This window comes from Vicia villosa, linkage group LG2 (assembly GCF_029867415.1).
Source record: "Vicia villosa cultivar HV-30 ecotype Madison, WI linkage group LG2, Vvil1.0, whole genome shotgun sequence".
NCBI lineage: Eukaryota > Viridiplantae > Streptophyta > Magnoliopsida > Fabales > Fabaceae > Vicia > Vicia villosa.
The window spans coordinates 210,247,157-210,264,453 of NC_081181.1; the positions used below are offsets into that span (position 1 = coordinate 210,247,157).

Here is a 17,297-nt window from a genome sequence, read left to right on the forward strand (position 1 = left end):
TGACGTTTTCCATGTGTCTCAGTTGCAGAAATTTGTGTCGGATTCATGTCATCCTATCCTACCAGATGCGATTGAAGTAGAGCCAGATCTTTCTTTCCAACCGAAACCTTGTCGTATCTTGGAGTATGCTAGCAAGTCGTTGAGAAGCAAAGAGATACCTCTTGTGAAGGTGTTGTGGGAAGAGTCGCGTCCTGACGAAGCAACTTGGGAGCTCGAATCAGAGATGCGGGAGTTGTATCCTCACTTATTCTGGTAAGTTTTCAAATTCGAGGACGAATTCTATTTAAGGGGGGGAGAATGTAATATTCTAATTTTTCATTAAGAGATTAAATGATAGGAATTTCATTTAGTTGAGATGGAACCAAGTGGCATTGTGGTAAATAAAGTCTAGTTGGGGGATACTTTAGTCTTTGCACTCTATCTAAGTCTTAGGGATTGTTTGGTTTTGGGACAATTCTGATTTTTAGAAGCCAAAAACAGAATTGTAGAGAGTAGAAGAGGAAGAAACGTGAAACAAGAAGGAAGGAGAGGAAGACCCATTGCCAACTTCAACTTTCAGCCTTGCATGCACCTTTGATCCATCAATCTTCATCATCCACTTCTGATTTTCAGAGCTTCTTCCTCAGCTTAATCAGGTGGGTCTCTTAGTTAGAAACTTTGGGGAAGTCATTGTGGGTTATATGAACTTTGGGGATTAAGGGTTTTTGAGTAAATGATTTTAATCCTTATCTATGCATGTGTTAGACTCTTTTGGTACGAATAATTCGTTTGCATATTGTTTCTACATTTCATTTTCGCTTAAGAATGGATGCATGTGGAAATTTGGGGCTTGGGGACCCCAAATACGTTTCTGCATTTTTGCTGATTTTGCAGAGTTTGCTGCAGCGAACTTTCATTCGCTGTAGCGAACTGTGTAGCGAATAAACCTGGGAGTTGAATTGATTTATTCGCTATTGCGAACTTTCCTTCGCTGTACCGAATCGGGGCTTCGCTGGAGTTCGCTGTAGCGAACTGACCTGGTTTTGAAGAAGTTTAGCTTTTGTTTGAGTCCGCTGTAGCGAACAGAAGTTCGCTGTAGCGAACTAGTCTGTTACAGAATTGATAATTCTCCCCATATGAGTGCAGTTTTGTTCCGTATCGAGAACTGAATGCCTCTTATGACCTGTATGATATGTTAGTACATGTTTTAAGCGTATGAAACTATGAAATGATCACCATCTTATTTTTATGCATGTATATTTGAGAAATGCAACTGTTGATTGTGTTATGATGTGTCATTGCTTTTCTCGTTCGTTTCGATTGAACGTTCGGAGACTTTTGCCTGTGTGGCTTGATTGTGTTGTGGTATGCTTGAATCGGAGTGGGCCTAGGCTATTAGGGGGTAAACCGCATAGAACACTTGGTACCGTTGCGATGTGCTTGTGTGGGTCGTAAGGGGGCACTTCCACACTTGCAGTACACATCAGCGTTCTCGGTATGTTCTACACACCTGAGCTACCATTGCGATGTGCATGTGGAGGTCTTATAGGGCGTTTCTTCACTAGCGGTTACACATCGGCGTGCTTGGTATGGTGGAGAAGTAATGCCATGTAGGCAACATTACTTTTGATTTACCTCTAGTAATGCCACGTAGGCAAGATCACTAGGCTTTCGCCTTGTGGGCTCGTGTTGTCAAGATGGCGTTTTGTACTGAGCTGGCTGGGTCCCTCACACGTGTGTTTTGATGGTTGATGAGGCTGTGACGCCACATAGGCAAAGTCACCGCGGTAACTCGTCACGAACGGTGTGCCACATAGGACTCGTTTGTTCCATCTTTCCGTGTGCCGGTACAAGTCTCTTGATGCGATGCACGGGTGTAACTCATTGCGGGTGTGGATTGCGTAGTCTAATGAGCGGGCTGTAACTTACTCCTAGATTCCTCGTACATGGGTACGGGTTTGCATACGGTGGTTTTGACTGTGTGATTATCCTTGTGACCATATTGGATAGTTATGGGACTTCCATTGATGGTGTACCCTTGTTTGTATTTGCACCTAGCCGTGAGGTAACCCAGATTCTCGGTAAATCAGTTGATTGCATCTCCCCTATAGAACTGAGTGAACCCGTAAGATAGGGAGGCTCACTGAGATTTAGTAATCTCACCCCATTCCAATTATTCTTTTTACAGGTGGTTCGAGGCAGGATCGAGGCAAGGGTAAGATGACTTAGCTTCGAGTTGATGTTTCTTGGCGATGCATTCCGTTGTAGTCTATGATCTTTTGTATCTCCATCTTTTGTACTATGGATATGTATTTGTACCAGTTGGAACTCTTGTATTTTGGCCATGACAGTTTGGGCTTTTGTACTTGTACTTATACATTATCTATTCTGCTGCTTATGTTTATGATTTTCGAGTACCATTTTAATGCCATATACGTATATCTTAGGCAATGTATGTATGGGGTGTTACAGTTGGTATCAGAGCAGGTCGATGCTCGGCTTTGCCACGAAACATCATAAGTCAGCATAATTCTGCCTCATATGTGTAGTGTTGGCATGATTCCTTATGTCTTACTTATGGCATTAAGCCTGACCAACTTGATTCCGTGTGTAGGACGAACGGGAAGATGGCTGAACAACACAGAGGTCCCGGAAGGCCCAGAACAAGGAATGTGGAGACTGAGCCTGAAACTGAGAATGCAGGTGTGCCTTGGGTGCAGATAATGCAACAGCTGCAGCAGCAGAATCAAATGATGATGCAAATGATGCAAGGCATGCAAGGGCAACAACCAACCGCTCCTGTTCCTACTCCTCGGGCTGCAGCAGGGCCTGACTTTCGTGCTTTCTTTCGGATGGACCCACCAGAGTTCTTGGATGGATTAGATCCCGTGATTGCTCATGATTGGTTGTATGGCATGGAAATGATATTCCAGGCTATTCAGTGCACAGAGGAAGAGAAGGTGATCTTTGCTGCTCAGAAAATGAATGGACCAGCAGGTAGATGGTGGAATACGGAGTCTACGTATTTCACTAACCGAGGGATTCCAAAGGATTGGCAACATTTCAAGACAGCTTTCTTGGAGAAGTACTACCCCAACAGTGTGCGTGCTTTGAAGGAGCGTGAGTTTCAGTCCTTCAAACAAGGCAACATGTCGGTGTCTGAATATGCTGAGAAGTTTGAGGACATGGCTGCCTACTCCAGACAAGCAGCTTATGCACCAGATGAGTTATGGAAGATTGATCAGTTCCTCATGGGCTGAATGCTGATATTGTGCACAGTGTGTCTCAAAGGGAGTTTACCACCTATGCTGAGTGTTTAAGGCAATGCTATGTGGCCGAGAACACATTGAAGAGAGTCCAAGAGGAAAGAGAGCAGAACAGGCCGGTTCGTAGGGATCACGGAAGGTCGGGGCAGCATTTGAAACCCCATACTCCTCCAGCAGCGAAGAAACAGACCCATGGTGGTAGCTTAACTCAACCTCCTTGGTGTGGCAAGTGCAACAAGAAGCATCATGGGAATTGTAGACCGGATTTTGGAAATTGTTACAGGAGCCATCAACCAGGGCACTGTGCGAGGGATTGTACTGCCCCAGATGTTCCTGAGAAGACTAAAGGTCGTGTTTACACCTTGGACGCTAGGAAGGCCCAAGGAAACACTAATCTAGTTGCCGGTACGTGTTATGTTAATGATCAGCCCTTGTTTGTGCTAGTTGATTGTGGAGCAACACATTCTTTTATTTCTTACCCTTGTGTTCGGAGGCTTGGTTTTGAGATGAGTCTTCTTCCTAATCCTATGATTATCTCATCGGCTACGGACGATGTAGTAGAAGCTCGAGAAATTTGCAAGGAGTGTTATATTACCTTCAACGGTCGTAGATTCGTGATTGATCTCATTTGTCTACCTCTTAAGAAGATCGATGTAGTACTTGGTATGGACTGGTTGTCAGCTAACTCGGTGTACATCGGTTGTAAAGAGAAGGTTATCTTCATTCCTGCTGAGGAGACTACATCAACCGATGCCATTGAACATCTTCTTGAAGGTACGATTAACATAGTCAACTACCTTTTTACTCAAGCGAAGTCTTTCCTTTTGGTTCTTACGTCGGACTCCAAGGACAAGAAGAGTGTATTGGAGATTCCGGTTGTGTGTGAATTTTCCGATGTATTTCCTGAGGATGTTACTTCTCTTCCGCCGGAAAGGGAAGTTGAATTTTCTATTGATCTTGTTCCGGGTACCGCTCCAGTTTCTATTGCCCCTTATCGAATGTCTCCTGTAGAGCTAAGGGAGTTGAAGAGTCAGCTAGAAGAGTTGTTGGCGAAACACTTCATTCGTCCTAGTGTTTCTCCATGGGGAGCACCAGTCTTGTTAGTGAAGAAGAAGGATGGTAGTATGCATTTGTGCATCGACTATCGTCAGCTGAACAAGGTAACCGTAAAAAAAAATTACCCTCTACCGCGGATTGATGACCTTCTAGATCAATTGAAAGGAGCCCGTGTGTTCTCGAAGATTGACCTAAGGTCGGGATATCATCAGATTCGGGTTAAGAGTTCGGATGTATATAAGACTGCTTTTAGGACGAGATACGGTCATTATGAGTTCTTGGTTATGCCATTCGGGGTAACCAATGCTCCTGCTGTCTTTATGGATTACATGAACCGGGTGTTTCAACCATATTTGGATCAGTTCGTGGTAATCTTTATAGACGACATATTGATATACTCACGGACTATCGAAGAGCACATGGAGCATTTGAGGATTGTGTTGTCGGTTCTCAGAGAAAAGCAGTTGTTTGCAAAGTTTAGCAAGTGTGAGTTCTGGATGTCTGAAGTCAAGTTTCTTGGACATGTCATATCTGGCGGCGGCGTAGCTGTTGACCCTTCAAAGGTAGAAGCAGTAATAAATTGGGAACGACCCAAGAATGCAACTGAGGTCCGTAGTTTCCTAGGCTTGGAAGGTTACTATCGGAGGTTCATCATGGGGTTTTCCAAGCTAGCATTACCTTTGACCAGGCTTACAAGGAAGGAGGTTTCGTTTAGATGGAATTCAGAATGTAAGAAGAGTTTTCAGAAACTCAAGGAAAAACTGACTACCGCTCCAGTGTTGGTGATCCCAGATCCAAACCGATCATACGAAGTGTTCTGTGATGCTTCTAAGAAAGGCTTGGGTGGAGTGTTGATGAAAGATGGACAGGTTGTAGCTTATGCATCTAGACAGTTAAGATCTCATGAAGAGAATTATCCTACTCATGACCTCGAACTCGCTGCAATTGTGTTCGCGCTCAAGGTGTGGCGACATTATTTGTATGGAGTTCACTTTGAGATGTTTAGTGATCACAAGAGTTTGAAGTACCTCTTTGATCAAAAGGAACTTAACATGCGTCAAAGGAGATGGATGGAGTACTCGAAGGACTTTGACTTTGATTTGAAGTACCATCTCAGTAAAGCTAATAAGGTAGCGGATGCCTTGAGTAGAAAAGAGATAAAGGTTGCAGAGCTGATGATGTTGGAGTTTGGCCTTATGGAGAAGTTCAGAAATTTGGACTTACAATTTGAGTGGGCACCAACGGGTGTGTTGATGAGTAACTTGCGTATTGAGAATGAGTTGCGGGAAAGGATCCGTCAAGCACAGTGGAATGGTGTAGAATTGCAGGCTAAAGCAAACCTTCTAGATTTCGTTCGTACATCTGATGGACTCATTATTTTTGGACGGAGGATGTGTGTGCCAAATGACACGGAGTTAAGGAGGTTAATTCTGGACGAGGCTCACAAGAGCAAATTCACCATCCATCCCGGATCGACCAAGATGTATCAAGACTTGAAAGGGAATTTTTTGTGGCCTGGTATGAAGAGAGATGTGGCTGATTATGTAGAGCAGTGCGTGATTTGCCAACAAGTGAAGATAGAGCACCAAAGGCCCGGTGGTATGTTGCAACCATTGGATATTCATGTTTGGAAATGGGACAGTATATCCATGGACTTCATCATGGGACTACCAAGGGTATTAGGTGGGCATGACTCGATATGGGTGATAGTGGATCGTTTGACTAAGTCCGCGCATTTCTTGCCGGTTAAGACGACTCACAAGGTTTCTCACCTTGCGAGGCTTTTTGTAGTGGAGATTGTGAGATTGCACGGTGTACCTTCTAGCATTGTGTCAGATAGAGATTCGAAGTTCACTTCCCGATTTTGGAAAACTTTTCATCAAGAAATGGGTACAAATCTGAATTTGAGCACTTCTAACCACCCACACAGATGGACAAATAGAAAGGACTATTCAAACCATTGAAGATATGCTGAGGGCATGTATATTGGAAATTGGTGGTAGTGGGAAAGACAACTTACCTTTGATAGAATTCGCGTATAACAACATTTATCATGCGAGCATCGGTATGGCCCCATATGAAGCCTTGTATGGGAGGAAATGTCGATCGCCGTTGTGTTGGTCTGAAGTTGGCGAGAAGGGAATTCTTGGACCGGAGATAATTCAAGAAACCACGAAGAAGGTTAAGATGATTCGAGATAAGATGAAACAAGCTCAAGATCGACAGAAGAGTTATGCGGACAAACGAAGGAGACCGTTGGAGTTTGATATGGGAGATCATGTGTTCTTGAAGGTGACTCCGAGGTTGAGGTTGAAAGGACCGTTTAAGACGCGCAAACTTAGCCCGAGATACGTAGGACCTTATCAGATCATGAGACGTATATGTGAAGTCGCATACCAATTAGCGTTGCCTCCTTCACTATCTGGGCTGCATGACGTTTTCCATGTGTCTCAGTTGCGGAAATTTGTGCCGGATTCATTTCATCCTATCCTACCAGATGCGATTGAAGTAGAGCCAGATCTTTCTTTCCAACCGAAACCTTGTCGTATCTTAGAGTATGCTAGCAAGTCGTTGAGAAGCAAAGAGATACCTCTTGTGAAGGTGTTGTGGGAAGAGTCGCGTCCTGACGAAGCAACTTGGGAGCTCGAATCAGAGATGCGGGAGTTGTATCCTCACTTATTCTGGTAAGTTTTCGAATTCGAGGACGAATTCTATTTAAGGGGGGAGAATGTAATATTCTAATTTTTCATTAAGAGATTAAATGATAGGAATTTCATTTAGTTGAGATGGAAACAAATGGCATTGTGGTAAATAAAGTCTAGTTGGGGGATACTTTAGTCTTTGCACTCTATCTAAGTCTTAGGGATTGTTTGGTTTTGGGACAATTCTGATTTTTAAAAGCCAAAAACAGAATTATGGAGAGTAGAAGAGGAAGAAACGTGAAACAAGAAGGAAGGAGAGGAAGACCCATTGCCAACTTCAACTTTCAGCCTTGCATGCACCTTTGATCCATCAATCTTCATCATCCACTTCTGATTTTCAGAGCTTCTTCCTCAGCTTAATCAGGTGGGTCTCTTAGTTAGAAACTTTGGGGAAGTCATTGTGGGTTATATGAACTTTGGGGATTAAGGGTTTTTGAGTAAATGATTTTAATCCTTATCTATGCATGTGTTAGACTCTTTTGGTAGGAATAATTCGTTTGCATATTGTTTCTACGTCTCATTTTCGCTTAAGAATGGATGCATGTGGAAATTTGGGGCTTGGGGACCCCAAATACGTTTCTGCATTTTTGCTGATTTTGCAGAGTTCGCTGCAGCGAACTGTGTAGCGAATAAACCTGGGAGTTGAATTGATTTATTCGCTGTAGCGAACTTTCCTTCGCTGTAGCGAATCGGGGCTTCACTGGAGTTCGCTGTAGCGAACTGACCTGGGTTTGAAGAAGTTTAGCTTCTGTTTGAGTTCGCTGTAGCGAACAGAAGTTCGCTATAGCAAACTAGTCTGTTACAGAATTGATAATTCTCCCCATATGAGTGCAGTTTTGTTCCGTATCGAGAACTGAATGCCTCTTATGACCTGTATGATATGTTAGTACATGTTTTAAGCGTATGAAACTATGAAATGATCACCATCTTATTTGTATGCATGTATATTTGAGAAATGCAACTGTTGATTGTGTTATGATGTGATCATTACTTTTCTCATTCGTTTCGGTTGAACGTTCGGAGACTTTTGCCTGTGTGGCTTGATTGTGTTGTGGTATGCTTGAATCGGAGTGGGCCTAGGCTATTAGGGGGTAAACCGCATAGAACACTTGGTACCGTTGCGATGTGCTTGTGTGGGCCGTAAGGGGGCACTTCCACACTTGCAGTACACATCAGCGTTCTCGGTATGTTCTACACACTTGATCTACCATTGCGATGTGCATGTGGAGGTCTTATAGGGCGTTTCTCCACTAGCGGTTACACATCGGCGTGCTTGGTATGGTGGAGAAGTAATGCCATGTAGGCAACATTACTTTCGATTCACCTCTAGTGATGCCACGTAGGCAAGATCACTAGGCTTTCGCCCGGTGGGCTCGTGTTGTCAAGATGGCGTTTTGTACTGAGCTGGCTGGGTCCCTCACACGTGTGTTTTGATGGTTGATGAGGCTGTGACGCCACATAGGCAAAGTCACCGCGGTAACTCGTCACGAATGGTGTGCCACATAGGACTCGTTTGTTCCACTCTTTCCTTGTGCCGGTACAAGTCTCTTGATGTGATGCACGGGTGTAACTCACCGAGGGTGTGGATTGCGTAGTCTAATAAGCGGGCTGTAACTTACTCCTAGATTCCTCGTACATGGGTACGGGTTTGCATACGGTGGTTTTGACTGTGTGATTATCCTTGTGACCATATTGGATAGTTATGGGACTTCCATTGATGGTGTACCCTTGTTTGTATTTGCACCTAACCGTGAGGTAACCCAGATTCTCGGTGAATCAGTTGATTGCATGTCCCCTATAGAACTGAGTGAACCCGTAAGATAGGGAGACTCACTGAGATTTAGTAATCTCACCCCATTCCAATTATTCTTTTTACAGGTGGTTCGAGGCAGGATCGAGGCAAGGGTAAGATGACTTAGCTTCGAGTTGATGTTTCTTGGCGATGCATTCTGTTGTAGTCTATGATCTTTTGTATCTCCATCTTTTGTACTATGGATATATATTTGTACCAGTTGGAACTCTTGTATTTTGGCCATGACAGTTTGGGCTTTTGTACTTGTACTTATACATTATCTATTCCGCTGCTTATGTTTATGATTTTTTAGTACCATTTTAATGCCATATACGTATATCATAGGCAATGTATGTATGGGGTGTTACAGTTGGTATCAGAGCAGGTCGATTCTCGGCTTTGCCACGAAACATCATAAGTCAGCATAATTCTGCCTCATATGTGTAGTGTTGGCATGATTCCTTATGTCTTACTTATGGCATTAAGCCTGATCAACTTGATTCCGTCTGTAGGACAAACGGGAAGATGGCTAAACAACGCAGAGGTCCCGGAAGGCCCAGAACAAGGAATGTGGAGACTGAGCCTGAAACTGAGAATGCAAGTGTGCCTTGGGTGCAGATAATGCAACAGATGCAGCAGCAGAATCAAATGATGATGCAAATGATGCAAGGCATGCAATGGCAATAACCAACCGCTCCTGTTCTTACTCCTCAGGCTACAGCAGGGCCTGACTTTCGTGCTTTCTTTCGGATGGATCCACCAGAGTTCTTGGGTGGCTTAGATCCCGTGAATGCTCATGATTGGTTGTATGGCATGGAAATGATATTCTAGGCTATTCAGTGCACAGAGGAAGAGAAGGTGATCTTTGCTGCTCAGAAAATGAAGGGACCAGCAGGTAGATGGTGGAATACGGAGTCTACGTATTTCACTAACCGAGGGATTCCAAAGGATTGGCAACATTTCAAGACAGCTTTCTTGGAGAAGTACTACCCCAACAGTGTGCGTGCTTTGAAGGAGCGTGAGTTTCAGTCCTTCAAACAAGGCAACATGTCGGTGTCTGAATATGCTGAGAAGTTTGAGGACATGGCTGCCTACTCCAGACAAGCAGCTTATGCACCAGATGAGTTGTGGAGGATTGATCAGTTCCTCATGGGGCTGAATGTTGATATTGTGCACAGTGTGTCTCAAAGGGAGTTTACCACCTATGCTGAGTGTTTAAGGCAATGCTATGTTGCCGAGAACACATTGAAGCTGGTCCAAGAGGAAAGAGAACAGAATAGGCCGGTTCGTAGGGATCACGGAAGGTCGGGGCAGCATTTGAAACCCCGTACTCCTCCAGCGGCGAAGAAACAAACCCATGGTGGTAGCTTAACTCAACCTCCTTGGTGTGGCAAGTGCAACAAGAAGCATCATGGGAATTGTAGACCGGATTTTGGAAATTGTTACAGGTGCCATCAACCAGGGCATTATGCGAGGGATTATACTGCCCCAGATGTTCCTCAGAAGAATAAAGGTTGTGTTTACACCTTGGACGCTATGAAGGCCCAAGGAAACACTAATCTAGTTGCCGGTACATGTTATGTTAATGATCAGCCCTTGTTTGTGCTAGTTGATTGTGGAGCAACACATTCTTTTATTTCTTACCCTTGTGTTCGGAGGCTTGGTTTTGAGACGAGTCTTCTTCCTAATCCTATGATTATCTCATCGGCTACGGACGATGTAGTAGAAGCTCGAGAAATTTGCAAGGAGTGTTCTATTACCTTCAACGGTCGTAGATTCGTGATTGATCTCATTTGTCTACCTCTTAAGAAGATCGATGTAGTACTTGGTATGGACTGGTTGTCAGCTAACTCGGTGTACATCAGTTGTAAAGAGAAGGCTATCTTCATTCCTGCTGAGGAGACTACATCAACCGATGCCATTGAACATCTTCTTGAAGGTACGATTAACGTAGTCAACTACCTTTTTGCTCAAGAGAAGTCTTTCCTTTTGGTTCTTACGTCGGACTCCAAGGACAAGAAGAGTGTATTGGAGATTCCGGTTGTGTGTGAATTTTCCGATGTATTTCCTGAGGATGTTACTTCTCTTCCGCCGGAAAGGGAAGTTGAATTTTCTATTGATCTTGTTCCGGGTACCGCTCCAGTTTCTATTGCCCCTTATCGAATGTCTCCTGTAGAGCTAAGGGAGTTGAAGAGTCAGCTAGAAGAGTTGTTGGCGAAACACTTCATTCGTCCTAGTGTTTCTCCATGGGGAGCTCCAGTCTTGTTAGTGAAGAAGAAGGATGGTAGTATGCGTTTGTGCATCGACTATCGTCAGCTGAACAAGGTAACCATAAAGAACAAGTACCCTCTACCGCGGATTGATGACCTTCTAGATCAATTGAAATGAGCCTGTGTGTTCTCGAAGATTGACCTAAGGTCGGGATATCATCAGATTCGGGTTAAGAGTTCGGATGTATCTAAGACTGCTTTTAGGACGAGATACGGTCATTATGAGTTCTTGGTTATGCCATTCGGGGTAACCAATGCTCCTGCTGTCTTTATGGATTACATGAACCGGGTGTTTCAACCATATTTGGATCAGTTCGTGGTAATCTTTATAGACGACATATTGATATACTCACGGACTATCGAAGAGCACGTGGAGCATTTGAGGATTGTGTTGTCGGTTCTCAGAGAAAATCAGTTGTTTGTGAAGTTTAGCAAGTGTGAGTTCTGGATGTCTGAAGTCAACTTTCTTGGACATGTCATATCTGGCGGCGGCGTAGCTGTAGACCCTTCAAAGGTAGAAGCAGTAATAAATTGGGAACGACCCAAGAATGCAACTGAGGTCCGTAGTTTCCTAGGCTTGGCAGGTTACTATCGGAGGTTCATCATGGGGTTTTCCAAGCTAGCATTACCTTTGACCAGGCTTACAAGGAAGGAGGTTTCGTTTAGATGGAATTCAGAATGTGAGAAGAGTTTTCAGAAACTCAAGGAGAAACTGACTACCGCTCCAGTGTTGGTGATCCCAGACCCAAACCGATCTTACGAAGTGTTCTGTGATGCTTCTAAGAAAGGCTTGGGTGGAGTGTTGATGCAAGATGGACAGGTTGTAGCTTATGCATCTAGGCAGTTGAGATCTCATGAAGAGAATTATCCTACTCATGACCTTGAACTCGCTGCAATTGTGTTCGCGCTCAAGGTGTGGCGACATTATTTGTATGGAGTTCACTTTGAGATGTTTAGTGATCACAAGAGTTTGAAGTACCTCTTTGATCAAAAGGAACTTAACATGCGTCAAAGGAGATGGATGGAGTACTTGAAGGACTTTGACTTTGATTTGAAGTACCATCCCGGTAAAGCTAACAAGGTAGCGGATGCCTTGAGTAGAAAAGAGATAAAAGTTGCAGAGCTGATGATGTTGGAGTTTGGCCTTATGGAGAAGTTCAGAAATCTGGACTTACAATTTGAGTGGGCACCAACAGGTGTGTTGATGAGTAACTTGCGTATTGAGAATGAGTTGCGGGAAAGAATCCGTCAAGCACAGTGGAATGATGTAGAATTACAGGCTAAAGCAAACCTTCCTGATTTCGTTCGTACATCTGATGGACTCATTCTTTTTGGACGGAGGATGTGTGTGCCAAATGACGCGGAGTTGAGGAGGTTAATTCTGGACGAGGCTCACAAGAGCAAATTCACCATTCATCCTGGATTGACCAAGATGTATCAAGACTTGAAAGGGAATTTTTGGTGGCCTGGTATGAAGAGAGATGTGGCTAATTATGTAGAGCAGTGCGTGATTTGCCAACAAGTGAAGATAGAGCACCAAAGGCCCGGTGGTATGTTGCAACCATTGGATATTCCTGTTTGGAAATGGGACAGTATATCCATGGACTTCATCGTGGGACTACCACAGGTATTAGGTGGGCATGACTCGATATGGGTGATAGTGGATCGTTTGACTAAGTCCGTGCATTTCTTACCGGTTAAGACGACTCACAAGGTTTCTCACCTTGCGAGGCTTTTTGTAGTGGAGATTGTGAGATTGCACGGTGTACCTTCTAGCATTGTGTCGGATAGAGATCCGAAGTTCACTTCCCGATTTTGGAAAGCTTTTCATCAAGAGATGGGTACAAATCTGAATTTGAGCACTTCTAACCACCCTCAATCAGATGGACAGACAGAAAGGACTATTCAGACCATTGAGGATATGCTGAGGGCATGTATCTTGGAAATTGGTGGAAGTTGGAAAGATAATTTACCTTTGATAGAATTTGCGTATAACAACAGTTATCATGCGAGTATCGGTATGGCTCCATACGAAGCCTTGTATGGGAGGAAGTGCCGATCGCCATTGTGTTGGTCTGAAGTTGGTGAGAAGGGAATTCTTGGACGGAGATAATTCAAGAAACCACGGAGAAGGTTAAGATAATCCGAGATAAGATGAAACAAGCTCAAGATCGACAGAAGAGTTATGCGGACAAACGAAGGAGACCGTTGGAGTTTGATGTGGGAGATCATGTGTTCTTGAAGGTGACTCCGAGGTTGAGGTTGAAAGGACCGTTTAAGACGCGCAAGCTTAGCCCGAGATACGTAGGACCTTATCAGATCATGAGACGGATAGGTGAAGTCGCATACCAGTTAGCGTTGCCTCCTTCACTATCCGAGCTGCATGACGTATTCCATTTGTCTCAGTTGCGGAAGTTTGTGCCGGATTCGTTTCATCCTATCCTATCGGATACAATTGAAGTAGAACCAGATCTTTCCTTCCAACCGAAGCCGTGTCGTATTCTGGAGTATGCTAGTAAGTCGTTGAGAAGCAAAGAGATACCTCTTGTGAAGGTGTTGTGGGAAGAGTCGCGTCCTGACGAAGCCACTTGGGAGCTCGAATCAGAGATGCGGGAGTTGTATCCCCACTTGTTCTGGTAAGTTTTCAAATTCGAGGACGAATTCTATTTAAGGGGGGAGAATGTAATATCCTTATTTTTATTTCAAGAGATTTAATAATAAGAATTTCATTTAGTTAGAATGTACCTAAATGGCACTTTGGTAAATAAGGAATAGTTGAGGGGTGTTTTGGTCTATGCACCTAATAACTAAGACTCATTTGGCTTGTGAACCAAAACAGAATTTAGAGAAAGAAGAGGAAGGAAACGTGAAACAAGGAAGAAGGAAGAAGAGAACCCACATCACAACTTCATCATCCACCTTGCATGTTTAGAAGATCATCATTTCAGCTCTAATCCATCATCAAGCAACCTGTTTGCAGCTTCCTTTCTCCCCAATTTCAGGTGAGTCTCATAGATAGAGACTTGGGGAAATTTTGGGGTTTATGTTAATGAGGGAAGTAAGGGATTGAGAGTATATGTTTCATACTCATGCATGTTTTTAGACTCTATTTTAGTAGCAATTCGTATATGTACATTTGCCATGTCTTTTTACTCCTTCAAGAATGATTGCATGTGAAACTTTGGGGTTTGGGGACCCCAAACGCGTTCTGTATTTTTGCTGATTCTGCAGAGTTCGCTGCAGCGAACTTTCATTCGCTGTAGCGAATGATTTGCTGTAGCGAACTGTGTAGCGAATAAACCTGGGAGTTGAATTGATTTATTCGCTGTAGCGAACTTTCCTTCGCTGTAGCGAATCGGGGCTTCGCTGGAGTTCGCTGTAGCGAACTGACCTGGGTTTGAAGAAGTTTAGCTTCTGTTTGAGTTTGCTGTAGCGAACAGAAGTTCACTGTAGCGAACTAGTCTGATACAGAATTGATAATTCTTCCCATATGAGTGCAGTTTTGTTCCGTATCGAGAACTGAATGCCTCCTATGACCTGTATGATATGTTAGTACATGTTTTAAGTGTATGAAACTATGAAATGATCACCATCTTATTTGTATGCATGTATATTTGAGAAATGCAATTGTTGATTGTGTTATGATGTGATCATTGCTTTTCTCGTTCGTTTCGGTTGAACGTTCGGAGACATTTGCCTGTGTGGCTTGATTGTGTTGTGGTATGCTTGAATCGAAGTGGGCCTAGGCTATTAGGGGGTAAACCGCATAGAACACTTGGTACAGTTGCGATGTGCTTGTGTGGGCCGTAAGGGGGCACTTCCACACTTGCAGTACACATCAGCGTTCTCGGTATGTTCTACACACCTGAGCTACCATTGCGATGTGCATGTGGAGGTCTTATAGGGCGTTTCTCCACTAGCGGTTACACATCGGCGTGCTTGGTATGGTGGAAAAGTAATGCCATGTAGGCAACATTACTTTCGATTCACCTCTAGTGATGCCACGTAGGCAAAAGCACTAGGCTTTCCCCCGGTGGGCTCGTGTTGTCAAGATGGAGTTTTGTACTGAGTTGGCTGGGTCCCTCACACGTGTGTTTTGATGGCTGATGAGGCTGTGACGCCACATAGGCAAAGTCACCGCGGTAACTCGTCACGAACGGTGTGCCACATAGGACTCGTTGGTTCCATCTTTTTGTGTGCCGGTACAAGTCTCTTGATGCGATGCACGGGTGTAACTCACCGAGGGTGTGGATCGCGTAGCCTAATGAGAGGGCTGTAACTTACTCCTAGATTCCTCGTACATGGGTACGGGTTTGCATACGGTGATTTTGACTGTGTGATTATCCTTGTGACCATATTGGATAGTTATGGGACTTCCATTGATGGTGTACCCTTGTTTGTATTTGCACCTAGCCGTGAGGTAACCCGAATTCTCGGTGAATCAGTTGATTGCATGTTCCCTATAGAAATGAGTGAACCCGTAAGATAGGGAGACTCACTGAGATTTAGTAATCTCACCCCATTCCAATTATTCTTTTTACAGGTGGTTCGAGGCAGGATCGAGGCAAGGGTAAGATGACTTAGCTTGGAGTTGATGTTTCTTGGCGATGCATCCCGTTGTAGTCTATGATCTTTTGTATCTCCATCTTTTGTACTATGGATATGTATTTGTACCAGTTGGAACTCTTGTATTTTGGCCATGACAGTTTGGACTTTTGTACTTGTACTTATACATTATCTATTCCGCTGCTTATGTTTATGATTTTCGAGTACCATTTTAATGCAATATAAGTATATCCTAGGCAATGTATGTATGGGGTGTTACATTATAGATTAGAAGTATGATGGTAGAAAGTAGATTTTTTTATTAGTTATATGATGAAACTTTATAAAAGAAAGACTAATAAAAACAAAACAACGTTATTTTGAATTATGAACATTTTAATAAGTTAATAGTAAAATAAATCCTTTTTTATATTTTTAGATATTAGATTAAATAAATTATTAATCTACACCAATTATTAGACAGAATAATATTAGAAAATAAAATTATTAATGGTTATAGATTAAAATTTATTGAATAATGTATATTGGAAAATATTAAATAATATTATTAATTATTATGTTATCTACTTAAATATATTTTTTTATAAGATAAATTAGAGAATATAAAATTATTAGTAATTAAATTATTAATTAAATTATTTATTAAATAAGAAAGTATATTAGAAATTTAGATTAAAGACAAAAAGGGGGTGTGTCTTGTACTATTAAGCAATTTTTATGGGGTGTCAATATTATAGGTCTGGTCTAATATGACTCAAGGTCTGTTTGGACAAGATGAGGGTGCGCGTATGGTATTTACGGTGGATTGCAGAATCGTGATCGTTTGATCCATGTCTAATGGCCAACAGAATTACGATCTGGGACGTAGATCCAGAATAAGACGATCCAATGGTCTGAATGTTAATCTGTTTGAGGGTGTACGGTAAGATAAAAGCACATGGTTATTATTTATTTTTTAACATCTGTAAATCAAACATAAAAAAAAAATGTGAAAATGACTTTCACGCTTCATTTCTCTACATTTTCCAAAATTTCTCTCTCTCTCTCTCGATGAACAACAACAATCTAGCAATCCTAAACCCAAAACAAAAACATTCTTGCAATTTTACCAACAAAAAAAAACCAGAAACCCTTAATCTAGAAAATCCAATCAAAACCACAATATCAATATGCGCTAACCCAAAATCAATAGTAAGTGTTGGAGGTACCTTTCTTCCGTCGTGGATCTTTAAGGTTTCCGATTTCTGATCTTCGCCACAAAATCGGAAGGGTTTTCACCAAATCTTCTTGTACTACTTCTCTTCTGTTTTTTTCTGTAGATTTAGGTTTCAATCTTATAGTGTTAGGAATTAGATGAATTAGGAAATAGATTTTAAGGCTTTTGATTCGTGTTATAACTTTTTCAGATTTGTAATTTCATATTTGATTTAGTTTTGATTGTATATTAATTGTAAATTGAAGATTGATTTTGTTTGTAAAATTTGGTTTGATTTAACAATTATATTTTTCCTTTTCTAAATTCGATTTAATGTTTTATTGATTGATTTTTTGTAATTTTTATATTTGGAAATTGGTTGTGATTGATCCAACTGGATTTTGGGCTACAAGTTTTTTAGGGTTTGTGGTAGTGTGCGGCGGCCGTTCTTGGAGAAGAAGATGAATAGGT

General features: G+C 42.5%; 1 protein-coding gene across 1 annotated transcript; it reads left to right on the forward strand.

Moving 5' to 3' along the window:
• The first annotated feature begins 13,387 nt into the window (after nucleotides 1-13,387).
• LOC131651225 (uncharacterized) lies at nucleotides 13,388-13,705 on the forward strand. The gene has a single exon (XM_058920891.1). The coding sequence runs from the start codon at nucleotides 13,388-13,390 to the stop codon at nucleotides 13,703-13,705; it is 318 nt and encodes a 105-aa protein (XP_058776874.1).
• Nucleotides 13,706-17,297: the final 3,592 nt, after the last annotated feature.